At 44.1% G+C, this 23,841-nt stretch overlaps 2 protein-coding genes across 2 annotated transcripts in view; both read right to left on the bottom strand.

Moving 5' to 3' along the window:
* LOC107391375 (voltage-dependent T-type calcium channel subunit alpha-1I) overlaps positions 1-23,841 on the bottom strand; it is a 374,405-nt gene that overhangs the window by 6,774 nt on the left and 343,790 nt on the right. The window contains exons 34-36 of the mRNA XM_070549995.1: positions 11,051-11,191; positions 4,746-4,880; positions 4,071-4,218 (exon numbers count right to left, since the gene is read on the bottom strand). Of these exons, the coding sequence (XP_070406096.1) occupies positions 4,071-4,218; positions 4,746-4,880; positions 11,051-11,191 (424 nt within the window). The remainder of the gene's footprint in view (positions 1-4,070; positions 4,219-4,745; positions 4,881-11,050; positions 11,192-23,841) is intronic.
* On the bottom strand, positions 22,502-23,367 carry LOC139069570 (uncharacterized). The gene is made up of 2 exons (XM_070549997.1): positions 23,181-23,367; positions 22,502-23,110 (listed from the first exon to the last, which is right to left on the bottom strand). Exons 1-2 carry the CDS (start codon positions 23,316-23,318, stop codon positions 22,538-22,540), a joined length of 711 nt encoding a protein of 236 aa, XP_070406098.1. The 5' UTR covers positions 23,319-23,367; the 3' UTR covers positions 22,502-22,537.

Below are 23,841 nucleotides of genomic sequence, written 5' to 3'. Positions count from 1 at the left end.
GTGAGTCAGACTCGAGTCATTATTTTAATGACTTCTGACTTGACTTAATAAAATGTATGAAGACTTACGACTTGACTCGAACTTGAACGCCAGTGACTTGCAACTTGAACCGACTTGCATCTGTTGACTTGATGATGACTTGAGCATATTTGATAGTTTAGCACAAAAGTGGGATGACATGGACAAAAATCATAAATCATTCTTCGTTCTGGGTTTGATCTTGTACTGCTAAACGCAGCAGCACTTTGCTTATAATGAAGGTCAGTTAAACTTTCTGCTCGTTTGAGCAAATAAATGATATTTCTGGAATTTACTTATTATCATTGTCATTAAATTGAAGTTTGACAGATGACTTGATTATGAATTGAAAATTCAAAGTTAAGGACTTGGACATCATTGACTTTGGACTTGACTTGGACTTGGTTGTCTTTGACTTGGACTTGACTCGAGACTTGACTGGAAAGACTTGTGACTTACTTGTGACTTGCAAAGCAGTGATTTGGTCACACCTTTGAGTAGGAATGTCTTGTAAGTGTGTGTGTGTGTGTGTGTGTGTGTGTGTGTGTGTGTGTGTGTGTGTGTGTGTGTGTGTGTGTGTGTGTGTGTGTGTGTGTGTGGTATACTGGTGCACTATTTCCAAGAACTACCAGTTACCCACATCACAGCTGAGATTTGAGGAGCAGAGCCTTAATTCCTGATATTTGGACATCTCATCCCAGATTGGAAGACAGCGACGTGACTCTACCACTGGCTTACAAGGTTGATGTGTGGAGAAGTTGCTAATGCAGTTAGTTTAAACTAGTCAGGACGTTCGCTGCTGTTTCTTGAGCGCTAAAACAGCCTTCCCTGTCGCGAGTGAGTCCACTAACGTTAAGTGTGTCGTAGATCTGTCAGGTTTTTCCAGTCCTAGAGTTCCACCATCTATTTTCTATTAGCAGCTAATGCAGCAGATAGGTGTAGGAGACTATTTTCATGTTCAGCCTGCAAGAAAAACCAAGAGTGACTGATTATAATCATTAAAACATTTAATTTCAGTCAGCCACACCTTTAAAACTAGAACAGCCTTGAGCTTTCATTTTGACTGCTGCATTTAAAGGTGAATAAATTGACCTTGTAAGTTTATGTCACATACTATTTAATTTAATTAGCTAAATAATGTTTTGTCCCTGTTATCAGTCTTTCTAAAGCCATTTCTACAGTTTTATTTGTTTCACGCCTCTGTGCCATTTTCTCTCTTACTTTATAATTTAGTTATGAAAGACAAAACTATTTTTATCTTGCTCAGGGAAACCAGCGAGGAAATCACTGGCAGCCTCTGAACAAAGTAGATAGAGATGATCAGATTTAGTCTCTTTTGCACAATAAACACAAACTCCTTTTGCAAACGATTTACTCTGAATAAGGAAAAGTCAGAGACTAGAAAGGCTGTTTGCTTCTATTAATTAAACATGACTGTTCTAGTCTTTCAGGTGGACAAGTGAAAACTTTCCAAACCAGCTGAGGGAAAGAAAACAAAATTAACCTCAAATTCACCTGCTGTGTTTTAAAACGATCCTCATTGTTTTATTGCATGCGTTCAAATAAAAAGGCACGTTTTACCTTGATAACCCAGATTCCTCTGAACTTCTAATCATATGCAAACATGTTTTGGTTCTTTCTGCACTTTTTTTGTTACGTCTTTGACTAAAATAAGTCATTCTGCATTACCCAAAGAAAAATCCACGTTGGAACTGCAATGAGCAGCAGCTGAAGCTGGTTGTTTTACAACCACGCGAACTAGAACGTTTAAAGAAAAACAACTGTAATCTTATTTCACAGTGGAGAAAGCACGAGCAGTTTAACAGACAGCAGCGAGGCATAATTAGAGTGGAAAGTTAGAGATCTGCAGTCTGTCGCCTGTAGCTTCATGAACACCAGCTCAGTGTGGCTGCTCCTTTCTTCTACTTCCTAAAAGATGTAAAAGTAGAGAAAAATAATAGAAAATGACTGAGACTTCTATTTAACCCACACGATAGGGGAGTGTAGGTTTTAATTTGTTCGCAAGAAAGCAAAAATAGTTCCTTCTTGGTCGACAACAGATGCATACCAAGGCCTAAAAAAACATGCTTGTTTTCCCCAAATTCCTCTTTACCAAATCTCTGCAAAGAAAGTAAGAAGCTAAACAATTTTTTTAAAAAGTTGATTTTTAAATATTAGGTTTGCAGACCCAGTAATGAACGTGAGAACCGCTTGGGTATATTGAGCTGATCAGCACTGCAGCACTGAACAACAGTGGAGCCAAGTTTAACTTGATGTTGAGGTATCTTTCCAGACTGCAGCAGGTTATGCTGCCCTTCATTCATCGGTCACACATGTGCAAAGATAAGATTACACTTTGCAGGATTTTTAGTCATTCTTTAGTGACTTGCATTTTGGCCCTGAGGAGCTAAGTGTGTAGAAAATGGGACAAAACCAAGCTAAGTGATGAAGGCAGCTCTTGTTCATCATTACGGTTAATATGTCAAACAGCAAGTGTTGAACTGGGTGGTTTAGTTGAATTTGTGTTTTGTAAGACATCAAACTTCCGCTTTAGGTTTGGGGAAAACAACTGGAGCGAGGGATTGGTAACGGGTGTAATGTAGAGTAGGCTCAAACAACTTGTGACAGTTGTGCAACATGTGCAAATAAGTCACACAATAATACTTTGACTATCACTGTTATGTTGCAATCTGGTCACCAAACCCTCCCTGAATTGTCTTGTTTCTCATACTGTAAACAATAACCTCTTTCATAAACAATGCCACCAATTTACCGCAAAGCTGAGCTGGAATCAGGCAGCCTTGGTTTTTAACAAGTGGTCAGACTGTGGCGATATGTGCGTTTCATAAAAGATTATGCAATGGTGGTGTAAAGGGGGTGTGGAGTTAGGGCTGAACGTTCTATCGTTTTTGGACCGAAATCGTGATTTCAAACAGCACGATCACATGACTGTCAAAGCTGCGGTTTTTGCGATTTTGACCGATCCAGGATCTGTTGTGTAACTTTTTTTTTTTTGAACATCCGGGGTTTCCCCGTGTGTTACGGTGGCGGCAACAGCCAGCGAGGGGGAGGGAGTGGGGTATACTGTCCAGAGCCAAGCCCAACGCCACAGCCGACAGAGTTGCAGGTTATTTTCCGTTTTATTTTTCCACACAGCGCTGCTAGAGCCCACAATAATGGCACCGTAGGTGAGTGACGGAGAGAGAGAGAAAGTAGTTGCTCTTTAAAGAGCAAGTCACCACCTACCAGATTCTTACTCAACTCCCAATTCCTGTTTAAAAAATGCAACAAATGCTGTTGCCTAGCAGACCGAGAGGGTGGAGCCGCTAACAAATACACACACTCACGGCATTGTGACATCATAATGTACCATCTAACATCATAGTGTACCTCTTAGCCAATAGCGACGGCAGATTTAAATTCAAATACAGTGCTGAGTTTTTACCTGACGACGGTGCAACACTGACAGTTTTAGGTAGAATATTTAAATTTTAACTAAGATGCGCTAACGTGCCGAATTATTGACTACACGTGTCTGCAGCACAATCAGACACTCGTTTATATAGTTTATCAGGAAAAAAAATGTTGATTTGGAGTGACTTGCTCTTTAATCTACAGGATGGCTTGACAGGCTACTGTTGTACCTTAGTTTGCGGAAGATCGTGAATTGAACTTAAATCGCAATTTCTGATAGAAAAATCACAATTTAATCTTTTCCTAAAACCATTCAGCTCTATGTGGGGGTCACGGTTCCTTTTAGCTTGGACCTAACTTGCTTTTTATCACAACTGAAGCTGTGCTTTTTGACAAGCCGCTCCTAAAGGTGTCCCTTAGTCCCGGTGAGCTGTCTGGTGATCCGAGCTCTGCATCACACCAGCTTACCATCTCAGCTGAATCTGGTTACAAAAGCAAGTGTTTACTTTCATTTTCATTACACAGTACTTGCTGGCTGGAGAACTTGATCAATGATCAGTTAGGTCACAGACTCTCACTGGCTTCAAAAGGCACCTAAGTCATTTGTCCATGATGTAGAATCCCTCCGACACCAGTACCTTCAGAGCTTAGCTGTTCCAGCGAGGGAGGATTCATCTCCAACAACTCCTGAACACCACCATCACTTCCTGAGCTGGAGGGAGGAAGCGCACTGTAGTCTCGCTGAGTGGGCAACTCCTCTGAACTGTGGGAATCACTGCTGCCCCTCTGAAAGCAAGATACAAAAATGGATTGAAATTGAAGACAGAAAAGAGTGAGCAAGAAGACCCGCACAAAAAGTTTGATGTTCCATCGAAAGACAGACCACCTCTTCAATGCGCAAAAGATTGAGTCTAAAGCTGTTTGTTTTCTCCTCTTGTAATGGAAATCAGTTTGTCTCCATTTTCATAAAACCACCTCCATCATGACGCCGTCTCTCTCCGTTTATGACATTTGATTTGAAACTAGATGTTTAAATGGGATCAAATGAAACTGCTCCCCAAAAAGTGAAACTTCTCTAAAGAAAGTTTTCCCTGATGGAGTTAAATGTGAGCTATACACATCCCAGTTATCCCCTTGAATGCACAACTGCTTCAAATGAAACGAGTGGAAGATAATTGTAGATTGTTATAAATACAGTCTGCAAGAAATCATTTGTTCACAGTGCCTGTGTGGTCACTGTGTGTAGGATCGGAGAGCAAAGTGACGCATGGAAAGTGTGTGTTTAGTGTGAGTCAGTGAGACCCTGGGCTGACCTGACTGTCTCTGACAAGCAGCTGGTAGCTGCTGTGTTCATCCAGGCTGAGGTCATCAGGCAGAGCTGGAGATGAGGATTTGTCTGACAGCTGCTCTGACATCAGGGACGCCTGCTCCACCTCTGCCAATCGAATCTATTTCACAAATGCACAGCAGCCAATCACATGGGAGGAAAAAAATAAACATTTTTCACATCCAGAATGGGAGGTGGTGAGATGATCCTGGTTTGGAAGTGGGATGTATTTTCTGCACGACTCAAGATGTGTTTTTCCATTTATTAAAGAAAAGACTGTCGACATGTTCACGTGTAGACGAGTATCCCACAAAACAAATATGTTTCTATAGTTTGGCCTGTCATCCACATTAAAGTGAAGATGTGCTCCACCCAAACAATTCTTTCAAAAATTCCAACCAAAGTGGAGATTTGCAAATCCTCTATTGCCAGCATTTGCTTGTGGACGTGCATAACAGTGGCTTTCGGTTTTGAAACATCATTACTGATGAAAAAATGCTCTGACATCACGTGTTACCTTTGTTTTCACTACTGCTTTATGCAGAAGACCATATATGAAGGATGACATTTTTACACGTCTGAGGGACGTCTTTCTTTAAAGACAATAACAACGTGGGGAACTACTGCCACCTACAGGCTTGGCATGCCTGTGAATGTGCTTGACAATGCACTGGATTTGCTTGATGAAAATGGAATGTTGTGGACCGTTTTGAAAGTTTCATTCCTAGATGGGAGGAGGAGGACATCTGGTTTTACAAATAATTGGCTAAATGTGTACATGGCCTCAATCTGGATGATTTTAACTTAAATGGTGAAATATCCACCTAAAGAACATTCTTGGCTTCACTGAAGACCATTCCAGAACTTTCTTCCTTCAAATACACTCAACAAAAATATAAACGCAACACCCGTGTTTCTGCTCCGATTTTTCATGAGATGGACTTAAAGATCTAAAATTCATTCCAGATACACAATATTACCATTTCTCTCAAACATTTTTCACAAATCAGACTAAATGTGTGATAGTGAGCACCTGTGCTTTGCTGAGATAATCCATCCGACCTCACAGGTGTGCCACATCAAGATGCTGATCTGACATCATGAGTAGTGCACAGGTGTACCTTATACTGCCCACAATAAAAGGCTACCCTGGAATGTGCAGTTTTTTTGCTTTATTGGGGGTCTGGGGACTCAGAACCGGTCAGTTTCTGGTGTGACCACCATTTGCCTCATGCAGTGCAACACATCTTCTTCACATAGAGTTGATCAGATTGTCAGTTGTGGCCTGTGGAATGTTTGTCCACTCCTCTTCAATGGCTGTGCGAAGTTGTTGGATATTAGTGGGAAATGGTACACGCTGTTGTATACGCCGGTCAAGCACATCCCAAACATGCTCCACGGGTGACATGTCCGGTGAGTATGCTGGCCATGCAAGAACTGGGACATTTTCAGCTTCCAAGAATTGTGTACAGATCCTTGCGACATGGGGCCGTGCATTATCTTGCTGAAACATGAGGTGATGTTCATGGATGTACGGCACAACAATGAGCCTCAGGATCTCATCACGGTATCTCTGTGCATTCAAAATGCCATCAATAAAATGCACCTGTGTTCTTCATCCATAACAGATGCCTGCCCATACCATAACCCCACCACCACCATGGGCCACTCGATCCACAACATTGACATCAGCAAAGCTCTCACCCACACAACGCCACACACGCTGTCTCCCATCTGCCCTGAACAATGTAAACTGAGATTCATCCGTGAAGAAAACACATCTTCAACGTGCCAGACGCCATTGAATGTGAGCATTTGCCCACTCAAGTCTGTTACGGCGACGAGCTGGAGTCAGGTCAAGACCCCAATGAGGACGACGAGCATGCAGTTGAGCTTCCCTGAGACGGTTTCTGACAATTTGTGCAGAAATTGCTTGGTTATGCAAACCAATTGTTTCAGCAGCTGTCTGAGTGGCTGGTCTTACGATCTTGGAGGTGAACCTGCTGGATGTGGAGGTCCTGGGCTGGCGTGGTTACATGTCATCTGCGGTTGTGAGGCTGTTTGGATGTACTGCAATATTCTCTGAAAGGCCTTTGGAGACGGCTTATGGTGGAGAAATGAACATTCAATGCACGAGCAACAGATCTGTTTGACATTCCTGTTGTCAGCATGCCAATTGCACGCTCCCTCAATGCTTGTGGCATCTGTGGCATTTTGCTGCTACTAAACTGCACTTTCCAGGGTGGCCTTTTATTGTGGGCAGTATAAGGTACACCTGTGCACTACTCATGATGTCGTATCAGCATCTTGATGCGGCACACCTGTGAGGTAGGATGGATTATCTTAGTAAAGCAGAAGTGCTCACTATCACACATTTAGACTGGTTTGTGAACAACTTTTGAGAGAAATGGTAGTATTGTGTATCTGGAATGAATTTTAGATCTTTTAGTCCATCTTATGAGAAATCGGAGCAGAAACAAAGGTGTTGCGTTTATACTTTTGTTGAGGGTAGATTACATATGTCACGCCGTTATCAACCATTCCAGTCCAGAATTAAAGTTTGATGGTTAAGGGTCAGATTTAAATAAGACAAACAGAAAAACATGTAATATCTGCCCCATTGCTGTCTTCCTTTTCCCAAGTGCAGAACTTAACAGTGTGTCTTTTAACGAAATCCACCAAATTCTCAACCTTGGAAAGTGTAAAATCTTGGCTTTTATATATATATATATATATATATATATATATATATATATATATATATATATATATATATATATATATATATAAGGCTGTAGCAGTGAAGATGAGTCCATTATGGCCTCTTTTACTACAGTCAGGTCATTCTGGGACATGTGAGATCATGCCATTACATTCCTGTTGAGTGGAGCCAACTGCTTTGTTGGTCCCTGCTATCCTGTCGACCATTTTGTGCTGAGGCGACCATACACACCCACTTATGGACTGATTGGCCGGCTGAAGTTATGTTACTCTCATGCCTGCCTACTAGTGGGAGCCTGTGATTGGCACAGGTAAAATCTGCGTGTGGCGGCTGTGCGAATGCGCGACTCATTATCAGTCTGAATGCAGTGGGATAGACATCTTCTCTGAGTGCAGTTCCAATGGGCCACTGAAGCACAAAGATGAACATCTGCCATGAGTGCTCATGGATGGAAGAGGAGCCTACAGCAGCATATCCGCTCAGTGAGAGAGTAGAAGCAGTGTGCTTCAGGTCAGAGTCTCCAAAAGCAACACTGCTCATACCCACTTTTATTTACTGACTTGTGAGACTTAGAAATGACACCACAGAAATCTTTACACCACTTTGGCAGGGCTTGCCCATGTCCTCGGGCCATGCTACTGAGAAGCCTGTGTAAATACAACCTGGCCGCGCAGGAGCCAGATGTCCCCACCTGACCCAGGTCAGACGATGCCCGCACTGCCCGCTCACCACAGCCATGGAATACACCTCATCAACACGCACTAACACTATATTGGAGCAGGCGGAGGGAGACTAGGGGTCTTAGCACACCTCTATTGTCAATTGGCTTCCCGGGGCTGGAGGCTAGGAGGGAGATCTGGCGGTCTGGTTGGTGTCTGGGGTGGTGGGTGTCTTTGCTCAACGTTGGGCAGCGGAGCCTGCTCATCAGCACCCCCAGCAGAAAGGGTCGAACTCTGGGAACTGGTAATGGTTGTACCCCGTTTGCAGCAGTACCAGGGCCAGAGTGAATATGGTGTGTATGGGGAGTATGAGTGGGTGTCCGGCGTGCATTTTTGTAAGTCTTTGGTTGTATGTGTATGTGTGAGCATGAGGGTGGGAGTGTGTGACTATGTCTGTGTATGACTGCACATGTCAGGTAGGGCCTTTGACTCCTCCCTTCTCCTGGGACTTCTTTTGATGCTATACATTTTTGTCTCTCCTCCCCCTGCCACACCTGGTGTGGAGTGTGGTGTCTTGGTCTGCCTGAGTGTTCGTGGCTCCCGGGTGAGGGGGGTTTAAGATTTTTGGCATCTGCCTGATCAATCCCGGTGGCTGCCTGGTGGGATCTGGGTCTCTGGCGGGGGTGGTCGCCCCTGGGTCCCGGGTCGCTGGGTCCCGGGCTCGGCCGGCTGGGGGGTGGGAGGCTGGGGGCGGGCCTGTGGGCTTGCCGCTGATATCTCCCGGGACTCTGCCGGCTGCTGGTTGTGGCCCCCCGGGGCGATCCTCTGCGCCTCTCGAGGGGGGCAGGGGCTTTTCTGGTCACAGTTTCATTTGGGTTCCTGTGCTCTCGGGCAGCTCCTGGATCTCTGGGACTTGGAGCTCCCTCCATCTCATATGCATCTTTGGGGGGGGGGGGGGGGGGGCAGATCTGTGGCCCCTCACACTCTCTATTGGATGCTCCTATAGAGAAACCTTACATATACAAGCGCGAGTACACACACAGGTGCTCACATGGTGCTCTCATAAGTATGGACTTGGGCACGTTCAACACATTTCTTAAGGCTGTAGTTGGCACTAAATGCACTGTGATTTATTATCGTGATTGTTCAGTAAAACAATGTTAATTTTATATTTCTTCATCAAGTTGACGCAGTGATAGCTTGCTCCTGTTGTATTGTTGTGTGTCCCTTTTCTGCAGGTCTAGAAGCAGACTCTTGTTCATTATTGATTGGTTATTTTTGTGGAATCTGCGTTATTTATGGAAAACCTGAGAAAAGAGAAAATCATATAAATGGTCTGTATTTGTACAACACTTTCTTAGGGTTCAACAACCCCCAAGGCTCTTCACAACACAATCAGTCATTCACCCATTCACACGCTGGTGGGGATGAGCTACGATGTAGCCGCAGCTGCCTTGGTGTGCACTGACAGAGGCAAGGCTTGCTGAACACTACCCAAGGACAGAACAGCAGAATACTCTGGTCGGAGCCGGGATCGAATCTGCAACCTTCCGATTACTGGACAACCTGTTCTACCTCCTGAGCGACTGCTGTCCCTAGAGGGATGACTGACTTTGTCTTCACTGGGTCATGGGCACTTCTCCGTGGAAGTGTTTCATAGGTGAGGAACAATGTTCATATTTAGCTGTGAGAAAATCCACATTTTGTCCTTTGGGATTATTCTATCACCTGCAAACAGAAACACGCTGATACATATGATGATGTAGCATCATTTGTTATGGGGATAAACTCTAATAGTGGGTGAATTATTTGTCCTTCAGCAAAGGTTTCTGGACCTTAAAAAAACACAAGCCCACTTAACATTCACATAATACAATGAAAATAGCCTGAAATTCTTATTTTCCTTTGGAAGATGTCCGCAGTAGTGCTGCCTTTGCACAGCAGGTGATACTCTTTACTCTTGTCCTGATGAGATGGTCATTACAAAGTGAAAACTCACCCTAACAGGTTTGCAATTCTTAAGACAAAAAAAAAATGTTATTTTAATGAAAATCCTTTTGTAAGAACTGCAACCAAGTCATTTCCCTTTAGGTGAACACCAACGTTTGGTTTATGAATAGCAATATAGTGTACCTAGAATTAAAAATAAGAAGTATGTGGACACAGTTTGCATCCTATATAGTGAATCTTTGTTCATTTCTCTGTTATTGTGTTGCATTTACCAGTCTAGTCTAAAGCAAGGAGTTGACCTCTGGGCCTGGAGGTCTAGTTGCACATTTTAGTTTGAACTCTGGTTCAACACTCCTGATTTCAATCAGCAGGTGATTAACAGGCTTCTGCAGAGCCTGATGAGCTGCTGCACAGGCAAATCAAGTGTGTTGAATCAGAGAAACCACTAAAACGTGCTGGATACCGGACATCGAGAACCAGAATACCCCTGCTCTAGATTATTTAATTTACTTTTGAAATGCCTCATTTTCTAAAACAACTCACCACTATAATAGATATGATTGTTAATTTAAACACTCAACTTTAAAACCAAAACATTAATTTGCATAATCTGCAGAGACGTTTTTGCACCCTACACGTAAGATATGCTTAAGATTAACCAGGTTTGCAGTCTTTTTAGCATCTTTACTGCATAAAGCGAGACAGACACCCACATGCAAATACTGATAAAGCTAAGGCCAAATAAGAAACACTAATTAGCATAACATACATGTTTTAGATGGTAGGAAGAAGCATGTGCACCCAGAGAAAACCCAAACATGCAATGGGAGATTAGGTAAACTCATCACAGAATGAGGCCAGCTCAGAATCAAACCAGCAACCATGTCATTGTCAAACTGTATGTGGACCAAACTGATGAGCAATAATGTAGAATGAGTGGATTAGTTGTATATCCAATACCTCTTGTGGGTGACTCTTGCAGTCCTTGCAGACTGGAGAGGAGCAGTAATGATGAAAAATGGATCCAGAGAGGTTGTCAATCATGTCTCCTTCCAACGAGTCTTTAATCAGCAGAGACACACTGTCCAGCCACTGGCTCTCCTGCATTAAACACATACAGGAAACACAGATCACTCATTTAATCAATACATTTTCAGTGGTCTCTAGTAGGAATGAATGCCTTGTAAGTCGTTTTTGTTGGCTCTGGAATCTGGTTTGGATGCCTCCTTAACACCTCCCTGGTGAGGTTTTCTGAGGGGCTATTGCTCTTTTTACAAGACACACAGTGCTGGCAAATCAGCGTAATATTACCGCAGCGGTGTGTCTTAAAACCAGAAACGAGCATTTTTGCGGCAATTGTTCTGCCTCACTTGGTAGTAATAGTGTGGTAACTGTCTGTCTGACCACTTATAAATGACCTAAAGGTTGGTTTATGCTTGACGCGTCCGCGAGGTCCGCGCGGAAAAGTTGCGTCATTTTAACAACCACGCCCCTCCACCGCGCCTCCGCACGGCCCAAAATTTCCGCCAGGCTCACCTAGGAAATTTTCTAAACACGCGGACGGTCGGACGCAGAAAAACATGGCGGACCGGCAAGAACTAGTATGGCAAAAGTTCATAAATACAGACATTTGTATGATTCAGCTCTCAAAGATTGCCGTGATCAACATGTTGTTAATAATTCTTGGAGCGAAATAGCTCGCACTGTCGGAAAAGACGAGGACGCTGTTAAAAAATGCTGGAATGCCATGTTGTAAACAGTAATTTCTACTTCTACTAAGGTGTAGTGTTGGATGCTTGCCGTAGAGCTCCATGCTGCCCCCTACAGTTTGGGAGAATATTGGCTCACCGCAGAGACGAGCCGCATGGACCATAAACGCTGCGAGTTGTGAAGCGCGTTCCAGCCGCGAGCCGTATCACCAAGCGGAAAGTGAATGCGTCAAGCATAAACCAAGCTTTAGGCTCCCTGATGCCACTTCAGCATTGCAGCAAATTGACAGCATTGTTTTGTAAACACGGATTATGTCTCTTGGCTGGTCAGAGAATGCCTTGGGCTTCCCCGGAGTTGGCCCAAGTAGCTGGGGAGAGGGAAGTCTGGGCCTCTCTGATTAGGCTGCTGTCCCCGCATCCCAACTACGAGTAAGCGGACAAAAATGGATGGATGGATGGATGGATACACAACAAATGCATGTAACAACAAAAAAATAATAACAATCATCCAAATTTTGTGTATTCATCTCAAACATCAATCAGGTTGTTGACCTCTGACCGCATACCCTCCAAAGCAAAATCTTACTTATTGAATCATGTCGTTGAAACTTCAAACTTATCCCCTTCATGTCTCCCTTTCATCATCAGTTCTTTTGTGCAGCGCACTGACGACATCATGGGAAGTGCTGTTTAATTAAGTACAATCTGTTGGAGCCGTTATTTTAAGCAGCTGCAAGACAGTTATCACTGACTTTTGGCTGCTTTAAGCAAAGGTAAAGGAGAAGACAAATGCCAGTTCTGTAAAGTTTCTGTGTTCTCTTTCTTCTTTCCTTTTTGATGTCTGTTGTCTTTTCTTTTAGTCATATATTGTCCCCTTTTTGGCAATGTTTAAATCAAAGTTATATATTTTCTTGTATTTCTGTCCATACACTAATAGTGTCTGCTAAAGGGTGTGAGGTGAAGAGGGCAATCAGAGACGATATTGAGTCCTTGGCAGCACCCACCTGTTCACTAGGAACACACACACACACACACACACACACACACACACACACACACACACACACACACACACACACACACACGAGTCAGGGGGAGATGCAGCTTGATTGATTGACAATGCTGGGGGCACTGGCTGTGGTAAATTGTGCCCATGACCCTGTTTGATTCATTGCTGTTTATTTTCTACCCACCCTTCATTGTGCAGCACAATTATTTTAGTTTATTTAGTAGTGGATGATGTAAAAATATACTATCTACATTTCTAGAACTTAACGCAAACCAGAAATTGCAGATTGTTTTTTTAAGGTTTTTTTCACCATCTGCAACTCACCTGGATGTCCTAAAATCAGCGTTAAGGGCTGAGATGAAAATAAGTACACATGGATTTTATTTTTAAGGGGAAAAAAATCACACAGAACAGCACTGTCTTTGTTGATGGTTCCTCATTATTTTAACAAAGTCAAACAAAACCAAATAAAACCAAATAATTAGACTACAACCATGTTAACATTATGCTTTCTTCTTGGTTATATTTTTACCAATCTGAGGCTGTCATCCTTGAACCTTGGCACCTTTTGTCAAGCTATTATCTGAATAAAAATAACTGACTTCAGTATTTTCTGCTATTTTGACACGAGTCTGTCTTTAAACTTAAATATAAGAAAGTAAGAAGGTTCCCAGAGCGTCATCTCTATTTCTGAGCTAAATTGTCAAAAACTGGGAACATCTTGTCTGTGACTGATGCTAGAAAAATTAGTCCAAACATTTGTTACTAATACGTTTGACTGTTGTAATCCTCCATTACCAGAGTGTTTAAAAAAAGAAGAAAAAAATGATGCTATACTGACGCAAAACAGGACAATTATGGGCTCGACACACGGGAGGTGACATCGCCTCTCCTCCATTCATTTTCAATGAGACATGAGCGACAAAGCGATAATCTCAGGTCTCCCTCCTACTAAGCGAAACGCGAAAAACGTGCGTGTGAAATTTTGCGCTCGTGCATGTGTTGTGCATAGTCACCCAGCGACGCGATCCCAGAAAGTTGAAATATTTTCAACTTTTCATCGCTGTCGCTCGTACGAGGACCAATCAACGGAGGTTTCATTCACTGACCAATGAGCGGACAGGATGCTCCGTTCATCTCCGAGCAAACATGGAGGAGAAGTTGATTATTATTATGTTTTATAGTAAAATCAGAAGTAAGATTTCACATAACTCTAGCAGCACCTTGTGAAACATCATATCTACCGCTTTATTAACTCTGAACCGCTTAAATAACCTTAATTCCCTCCAACCTGACACAGCCAAACAAAACAACGGAAGTTTCCATTTCGCCATGGAACAGAACGTGTAGACGGCTTTGCCGCTGGCCGCTGCCGCGGATCGCCTCCCGTGTGTCAGGTAATAAAAGCGACAGCGACAAATTTCGCTGATCGCGGTCGTTTGTCGCCTCCCGTGTGTCGAGCCCATTCGACAAAAACATACTGTCAGCAATAGCAGCAGCACTTTCTTGACAACATGTAAAATCCAGGTAAGAATTTAAATGGAACAGAATAAGATAACATATATTTTAATTTTTCATCGTTATACAGGCACAAAAAATGAGTTGGCATCTTCCTCCTGTGCATAGATAATAATAATAATAATAATAATAATAATAATAATAATAATAATAATATCAACAACAGGACATGTGAATGTGTGTGCATGGGTGGATGACTGTGTTATGGAGTGCCTTGGGCGGTTGTTGAACTGTAGAGGTGCAATACAAATACAGGCCGTTAACCTTTTACATACATTCTAAATAATGTTAAAAAAACTGAACAGATGACTGTAAATAATGCCGAAAATCGCTGATCAGAAAATGGCTGGCAGTTATTAATCACTAGGCTGTCCGTATCACCCGCTGTGGGCACTTGAATTTAGCAGCTTTTATACCATAATTTGATGCATTTTGTGAGGATGCTCACAGTGGCGTGTCTGTTTCTTGAAAGCTGAAACAAGCTGAAGTTCCTAAAGCGATGCAGCTAAACACAAATGTTGGCCATTTTTGGCTCAGCTTGAGATGTAAAAGATCCATGTGAGGTGGTCGGATAAAGTGAATCCAAAGAACTTTAGTCTCCCCACACAGCACTTCAATGTCTGTAAGCAGGTGGCCAGTCCTTTCTCTTTTCCTGAAGTCTACTTTGTTGATCTTTTTGTAAGGGACCAGTTCTATACCAGTGTGTGTCACGTTAAGACTGTGAGCTGTTTCATCATTGTCCGTGATCAGCCCAACAACTTTATTATTGGGCTGGATAGCTGGAATGGGGTGCAAATGTGAGACACAAGAACAGCATTGGACTTAAAATGTACCCTGTAGAGTTGCTGTGCAGGTTGATGGTTGAAGAGATACTTTTCCCATCTCTGACTAAAGAAGTGCTGTATTCAGAACCCTGGTGAGGAACTAAAACTCACAACTGTTTAGCTTCTTGAGATGTGTCATGATCCTGCCATGCCTTGAACTCCATGCACCATCATTCACCTCATCAGCCTTCATGCTTCACACCTGGTCCCCTCATCTGTCTTCGTCTCTGCCCTTACCTGAGTATTACCCCGGTCACACCTCCACATCTTAGCTCCTGGCTAATGAAGACTTTTAAAGTGCTTAGTGTGTTTGGTGTCATCACAGGTCCTCCAAGTTCTGATTGTGACCAGATGTGTCAAGGCAGTGTGACGACCATTCGTTTGCATGAGAGGCAAACTTCAAAGGATTTCATCACTATCAGCGTTACAACCACTTGTTGATAGTTGTAGTGTAGGGGCTTTGAGTGGAAGACTTGACACCTGATGGGACAGCACACCACTGTAGAGAGAGGTGGAACACTTTGGTGAAGGCCTCTGCCATCTGGTTCACACATGTCCTCAACAGCCCACCTGGTACTCCGTCTGGGCCTTCTGCTTTGTTGAATATTCTCATTTTGACAAAACTCAGAATATGTTCACAGTAAATGTTTGTGTTCTGACTTAATCTTATTGATGAGATGAAACAAACTCATAAACACTTGTCTACTGGGATTAGCTTTAGCCTAGCATGTACCCCAGTTCGCTAATCCAGCTACTACTCAGCTCACATAAATTGTTCTGAATAACAAAGTTCCATCATCCCACGTTTTACATTCTATGGTAAATAAAGTTCTAGAAGTAGAATTAAAGCAGACACTTGAGTTTGTGTGGTCAAATCTTATGGAAGGTGGACGAGCTGTCTTGTAGGCTTAAAACTGTGGGAAAAAAATGAAAGTTAAGTCTTGTGTGATTAAATCTGAAGCAGCTCAGTGCCAATAAATGCTCAGGCTACCATTGTATTTTAAACGTTCTGATCACGTCTTCTCACTCTGTTGACTTCATTCTCTTTCTTCCATTCTCTTCGTTGCAGAGCTGACTCTTTTTATTAGGACAGGACTTTGTGTTCTAGGAGAGGCTGTCTGAAACCATTAAATTAAGCATTTATTTGCGTGTATTCTTAGGGATTTCTGTTGCTAAGTTATTTATTTATTTATTTTTGCAGTGCATATTTTACACAAATTATAACAAGTGGCTACTTGGTGATAATTGGTCACTGGTTTTTTAAAATGATTTCTTTTGCCAGAATCAACATATTCTACTCATGTTGGAGTCATCAGCAGGAACAGTTAGTCAGAGAGCATAAATTATTCAATAGTAATAATAAAAATATTGGCCCAGATTTTGTGTGTGTCTTCTTGGAAATCCGGTAATTGCAAAAGTTGTGGATTTGTTTATTTTTTTTTTAATTGAAGGCTAATTTAAGGTGTGGAACACTGAAAAAAACATTTTAAAATAATTATTTCTGATTATAATCAATGAAACTTTAGGATTAGAAAATCCCGACAGCTCCATATAACACTGTCACTGAGCATATAAGGACTCACCCATCTCAATTCATGACAGGAAGGTTGTTTTAGCGCCCAGAAAACAGCACAGAACGTCTCGGCTGGTAGACGTTAGGGGCTGCATGACTTTTTTTTTTTTTTTACAGTCGACCATCAAATAATGAAAATCGAGTCGATTTCGACTAGTCATTGATGATGTCATACACGTCGGGGTGGGGGGTGGGGGTTGGTTGGTTCGCTGGAGATTTTGACAATTAAAATTGCGCCCACATTTTCTAAGTTAAACACATCTCTTTTAACAACGGTAGTTTCTGCTTCAGCCCTCTCCCCCCTCCCCCTGCTTCAGCCCCCCCCCTCCCCCTGCTTCAGCCCTCTCCCCCCTCCCCCTGCGCAACGGCCGCAAACTCACTGATGCGCCTGCAGCCTCTCAGAGTTCCTGCTGCTCTAAACATTAAAATAATTATTTCATTTTCTGTTCCTCACTTCTGATTACCTTCAATGGTGTCTGTTTGTTGCAACCAGCAGGTACAAAAACTAACTTGTTTTTATTTGACTATTTTTCTGTCCTGTCTGTTTATTATCTTCCTGCATCTCCTCTCAGTCCTAAAAAAAATGCTACCTGGGTTCATATATATTCACCTTATGAGTTACCTTTGAACTGCAGTTCTAAAAGATCTACCGACCGCAAAAACAGCGGAGTGCGCGCCGGCCGCGACTGTGAGGTGCATCACTGGAGGACAAAACCGGTGATGCGCTCCACTCCACAGCAGCGAAACACATCAGGCACAAATAAAAGACAGAAAACATAAAAGGAAATGAGCCGACATGAACGATCACATGTTAAATTTGTTTTTGAGGTGGCAACATCTAATTTGATAATGTTACTGTGGCCGTGCTCAGGACGCAGATGTCTGGAGCGCGTCAATGATCAAAGCTCTGCATGCGCAAGCTGGTTAAGGTTAGGATGGGGTGAGGGGAAGGTTAAATTGCAAGAGGGTATGGTCACAATTTGGTTAAATGTCCGTTTTATGGTGGGCGTCAGATACCAACGCTCTGGCACAGCGCGTCGCCTCCCAGCGCGCAGGAGCTTGTCACCTGCTGTCTTTTCCGAGGACTGCATCTTGTCGGTCATGATCACGTGACAGCAACTAGTTGATGACAGGCATAAAAAGTCACTACAGAGCAGTGAAGTCAACTAGTTGATACAACCCCTAGTAGAAGCTAACCTTTAGCATTAACAACTCCAGATTTGACAAAGTTTCTCGGATGATAAGCAAAACATCTTCAAGAAAACAAATAAGTTGACAGTTGACACCTGAACCCCATTTGCACCATAACCTGGATGACTTAGAACCTTCACCAGCATTGGCAACTTCACCGCACAGCAGAAGCTCCTCCAGGCTTGTGTTAATTGAAGAGGTAAACATCAGTGGGAGCATTGCGCTGCTGTTATGCAATCTGAGGTGAGATGTCCACATTTCAGGAAATTAGTCCAAATTAGTCCAAATGTTGTGGTCTGAAGCTACTTCTTTCTCCAACTGAATTCCCCGTGCTAATACAGGTGCTTCTTTATAAATGCAGGCCAACTACCGTTAGCAGGACACTGCAGGAACTAAAGGGGGAAATTACAATTATTAATATTTCTGGACTTGTTTATGTTCTTATCAACTTTTGCAAAATGCGTCAATCGTTATCTGAAGTCTAAAAAAACTCTCAAAAAATCTGAGTTAGTAACAAAATACCAGTAACTGTTACCATTATATACTGGCAATCATCGACATAGAGCTAGGTTAATTTGCTGGTTCCCTAGTTTCCTGCTTAACTATCATTGGAAAACTTCGGCTTTTATTCGCTCAGCTAATTTTTATCAGATTGGAAATTTTTCAGTTGGACAACTTTTCCCAGCAGTGTATCAAATCTGTGTTTGATTGTGTTTAGTGACCAAACACTCATTTAGAAATAGAACAGAACCCAATCTCAACACAATCAAGCAATATATAAAACACAGTTTGAATTTAATGCTGTTTGCTAACTAATCATAACAGAAATGGGAAATAAAACACAGCAATGTTAGAATCTTTCTCTTTTACCTTCTCGTTTTTCCTGGTTAAACATACCAACGAGCTGGCAGACAAACACAATGAGCCAGTGGAAGAGCCCACCACCCACTCGGTCTTTCCAGCATTCCTATGTGAGAATCTCTCACCATTTCCCCAATTCCAGTTTAGTTCTCCGTTGATTCAGAGCCATTCGTTCACATGGGCAACAAAGTTTATTTCCTCCCTCATGAACAACAGTAGAAAGTACTTGGGTTCATTAAGTTTACAGGTGAGTAACAAAACTAGTTTACCTACTGATGGGAATACCGAAAGCAAACAGATAAAAGTTTTTTGCTTCAGGGGGTTGTTGTGTTTGTGAGTTTCAGGGCATCACACCTCCTGTATCTTAAATTTTAAAGTATGATTTGTAAAATAATATTCAGAAAAATCTATTTTTTTAATTGACAGTAATATCCTAGGTGGATTTTTTTATTTAGGGATATTTGATATCGGCTTTGTTTTCCTTTAACAACAACCAATCCATCCATCCATTTTTGTACTGCTGGTCGGGTCGTGGGGACAGCAGCCTAAGCAGAGAGGTCCAGACTTTCCTCTCCCTAGCTTCTTGGGCCAGCTCCTCTGGTGGAATCCCAAGGAATTCCCTGGCCAGCCGAGAACCACAATCCCTCTAGTCCTGAGTTTTCCTTTAGTTCTCCTCCCTGTTGGACAAACCCGACTTCGCCTTCCGACTCAGCTCTCTCTTCACCACAACAGACCGGTACAACGCCTGCATGATTTAGAAGCAGCACCAACTCGGCTATTGATCTCATGCTCTATCTTTCCCTCACTCGTGAACAATACCCCTGAGTTATGGGCATTCCCATCTGTACCGGGTCGGCCCGGGCCGGGTAGCGTAGGTTGTTTACATATCTGAGTGGCCTGGTATTTTTCAGGGCCAACCAAGGCTCATTCTCAGCCCTCTTCTAGAGGGGGTCTGCTTCAGGCCGACCAGGGCCAACACACCCACTGCTGACAGAAAATTCACACCTTCCATTAGAGCAAGCCTCTGATTGGTGGGTAGAATCAGCCCACATGGGCTTAAGACAAGGATGTGTGGAATCAACCGGGCCAGGCTGGGGCCGACTGGGGCTACCCTGCCCAGGCCAACCCGGTACAGATGGGAATGGCCCATTACACCTCTGCTTGGAGCTGGACAACGTCACTGACCCAGAGAAGGCATTCTACCTTTTTTTGACTCCAGACTATAAATCAAACACATAGGTCTAAATCTGACACCAATAATCTAAATATTCACTCCTAATTTCTGAAACAATAAATAAATAAATAAATAAATAAATAAAACCAATACATGTAGGATCCCCCTCGTAAAAAAAAAAAAAAAGATAATCAAAATTATTTAGGTAACTAACATCATACATCTCCTAATTGAACTTTAAACATCCATCCATCTGCACACATTTATCCACGCAGGGTCGCGGAGGGGTGGGGGGCTGATGTCTGTCTCCAGCGGGGTATGCCCTGGACAGATTGCCAGTCCATCGCAGGGCAACACTGAGACACACAGGCTAAACAATCAAGCACACACACACACACACACACACACACACACACACACACACACACACACACACACACACACACACACACACACACACCTAATGATATTTTAGACCAATTAGACCAATTTAGACCAGTTAACCTGACAGGGGTGTTTGTGGACTGTGGGAGGAAGCTGGGGCACCCGGAGAGAACCCATGCGTACACAGGGAGAACATGCAAACTCCATGCTGAGAGACCTCAAGCCAGGATGTGAAACCAGGACCTTCTTGCTGCAAGGCAACTGCGCTAACCACTGTGCCTTTGTGCAACCCCTGACTTTAAACATTATTTGTGTAAAATATGATAACTCTTTCCATTTATTTTTGGCCAGTTGTACAAAAAAATATCTCAAACACACTAGACCTCAGAACTGTCATACTTCGACATTTCAACTGAGGAGAAGTAGGCTAGATCAAGAGTTTGATGTCTAATTTGTGCATAGTATGTAAAAGTTGTGTCATTAAAAGTGTGAAAACCTATATCAATAATCTCTGTTACATTTTTATATAAATGTTGTAATTTATATAAATATAAATTTTATATAAATATTGGACATCTGTCATTTTATGGCATTTTGTAATAATAAAATCAAATATTATTACTAACTTCACTTGCTACCTGTAGTACACAGGCCGTTTACCAGAGATCACAAGTAATTTACAGTGGTCCCTTGCGGGGGATGTTTTTAAGGCTGTAAAACCCCTCACTGATGAAAAAAAAAAGTACGAAAAATCCCACTAATGGTGAGAATTGTTTTCAGGTACTCATTATTTTCCCCTCACTAATTAACAAAATGAGCTGCCTGAATGCTTTTCCTCTCAAAAACACCACTTGAACACCGAACGCTGACGCGCCACGAAAACAATAAAACAACCAGATGCACCATTTGGTTTGGTTCGGGTCCAACATTCCAGCCTTCTCCTGCCCCTGCGCTGCTACCGCTGTAACTTTTAAAACCAAGAGAGACCCTGGATGTGTGCTCACCAAGAAGACTTTTCAGATGGTCACATTTAACGCGTTTCTTCTCATCCACGGATATTTTCTCATTTTAGACATAAATTGTTCAACTGTTACCGGTGTTATGTTGATATGTGTTCCAGCAAAGAGGTCTCTCTTTATTTTGCTGTGAGTGGAGACGACCCACTCACAAAAAAAAACCCTCACCCTAACCGTAACCACCCTGTCACCAAAAATGTATTTTTTGCATAATTTTAATTTTTGAAAGTGTTATGTTTGTTTGTTATGTTTATGTTTGTTTCAGGGTTATGGTTAGAGTAAGGTTTGGCGTAAGGGTTAGGACACGCTTCTTTTTCGTGAGTGGATGGTTCAAAGTCGCGGCTGGATGCAAAAGAAACAGTTCTATTTCGTCTAGTCTTAGCCCTTAAGCGAGCTGCTATTGGAAGGGTGATCTCAGCATCAGCCAATCATGAAGAGCTTAAATGTACGCCCACCACGTGGGCACCCCTTGTGGGTTATATAAGTGGAGCGACTCCACTGTTCGCCTCCGTTTTCTCTTCACGCCAAGCTTAAGAGCTTCTTTTAAGAGCAATTATACAAGAAAAATCTACCCACCGACCATGTCCAGCGACGCCAGGACCTGCCCGGCCTGCCAGACGGGCTCCATCTCCAGCGGCGACCTGCACGCCAAGTGTGAGGTCTGTCTCGGGGCTCACCACGCTGGCCTGGCCTTGACCCCCAGGCCTCGTGCCCGTTTTGTACCGCTCTGCCCGTGGCTGAAAAGGTCCGCCGGGTCGAGTACTTCACCCCCTCCACCGACGAGGAAATTCCGGTGGCTGGCACGTACTCGCTGGACAAGGGTTTACGGTTCTTCAACGTCGGCCAGGAGCCGGCTGGCTCCTACCGATTGGACGATGTCATCGACAGCGAGGAGTACGACGAAGCTGGCTTCCATAGCCCTTCCCTCCTGTACAACACGGAGGTCGAATACGAGGCTGGCTGCCATAGCCCTTTTTCCCTCCTATACAACACGGAGGTCGACGAGCCTCGTGAGGAGCACGACGAGGCTGCCTGCCGCAGCCATTATTCCCTCCTGTACAACACGGAGGTCGACGAGCCTCGTGAGGAGCACGACGAGGCTGGCTGCCATAGCCCTTTTTCCCTCCAGTACAACACGGAGGTCGACGAGCCTCGTGAGGAGCACGACGAGGCTGCCTGCCGCAGCCATTATTCCCTCCTGTACAACACGGAGGTCGACGAGCCTCGCTCAGCGGGTCCTTCTGCCCCAGTGGTTTCTCGCTCCTCCCTGCCAGCAGTTAGAGCACTGCTCCAGGAGCTGTCTGCCATCATCTCCGCGGCTGCGACCCGCAGGTGGCTAGCCGTTCCAGAACCGGCTCCCCTGAGGCGGATGAATTGGCGGGAATTTTTGGGGCAACACAGACGCGCTGTCCAGACCCCGTCTGGCCGCGCTTCCCCGCTGCCATGAGCTGCTGGTCCGCCGCCTTCTCCGAGCCTGCCAGGCTCGAGGCGCCAATTTCCACATATGCGCCCATTACCAAGGTCGAGGGCTTCTCCGACCGGGGCTGGCCATCTGTTCCTCCACTGGAGCCGGACTTGGCCTCGCTGTGTGGCGTCAAGAACCACCTCACTGGACCGCGAGCAGTTCCCACTAAGCATGACCAGCTGCTGAGGCGGCTCGCCGATCGCGCACACCAGTGCGCCTTCCAGACCGGCGCTGCAGGAAATAACATCGCCTTCTCGCCTTTGGCGTTTCCAAAATGGTGGAGGAGCTTGACTCTCCTGTCGAGTCAAAAACCATCATTACTAAAACTGCTGATGCCATCCTCAATCTGTGCGCTGCTGTACTCACCGGTTCTGCTCGCATTGCTGCCTGGCAGACCCTTATCCAGCGGCCTTGTGGCTCACGGCCCTGCCCTCCATTCCTGAACACCTGCACAGAGAGATGCTGGAAGGCCACATCACCTCTGACGTTCTGTTTGGTCCCCATCTTACGAGCATCATCTGGGCTCAGCAGCTGAACTTTCAGCCACGGTGCGAGACCTGGTCCACTCTCGGTCAGCCTCGCACTCCGGCCGTTCCCCCAGAGGATGGGACGAACGGCGCGGAAACTCCATGCGCCCAGCTGCACGGCCCGCCCCGCGGAGCCGGCCTCCCGCTGAGGCGGGACCAGGGAGTTGGCGGCCAACGGTTCCGAACGAGCCAGCAGACACAGCCTTGGCAGTCACAGGAACCTCGCCGAAAACAACCACGAAAACGACTCGTTGGGGGGAATATGTGTGCTTATGGCTGCAATGTTAACTCTGTGAATTATTTTGGTTTTGAAATAAAAACCCAAAAAACGTCACATCGAGAGCACAATCCTACAGTCCTCTGCAGAACCTTCTGCCGAATCCTCACACATGATGTTCCCCGCACCGAGCACTGCAGCACATCTGCATGTTCACACAGTCGGACTCGGTCATGTTACACGGGTAGCTGTAAGGGTGCGCTCCATTTGCGCACCGCCCCCA

This window comes from Nothobranchius furzeri, chromosome 4 (genome assembly GCF_043380555.1).
Source record: "Nothobranchius furzeri strain GRZ-AD chromosome 4, NfurGRZ-RIMD1, whole genome shotgun sequence".
NCBI classification, from domain to species: Eukaryota; Metazoa; Chordata; class Actinopteri; order Cyprinodontiformes; family Nothobranchiidae; genus Nothobranchius; species Nothobranchius furzeri.
This window is presented reverse-complemented; position numbering and strand designations above follow the sequence as displayed.

Bases quoted from the DNA above. Each gene is read 5' to 3' on its own strand.
- LOC139069570 (XM_070549997.1), bottom strand. From the start codon at position 23,318: ATGGGGACCAAACAGAACGTCAGAGGTGATGTGGCCTTCCAGCATCTC. The intron at 23,111-23,180 runs GTGAGTACAGCA...TTGACTCGACAG, and splicing joins CAGCAATGCGAGCAGAACCG to GAGAGTCAAGCTCCTCCACC.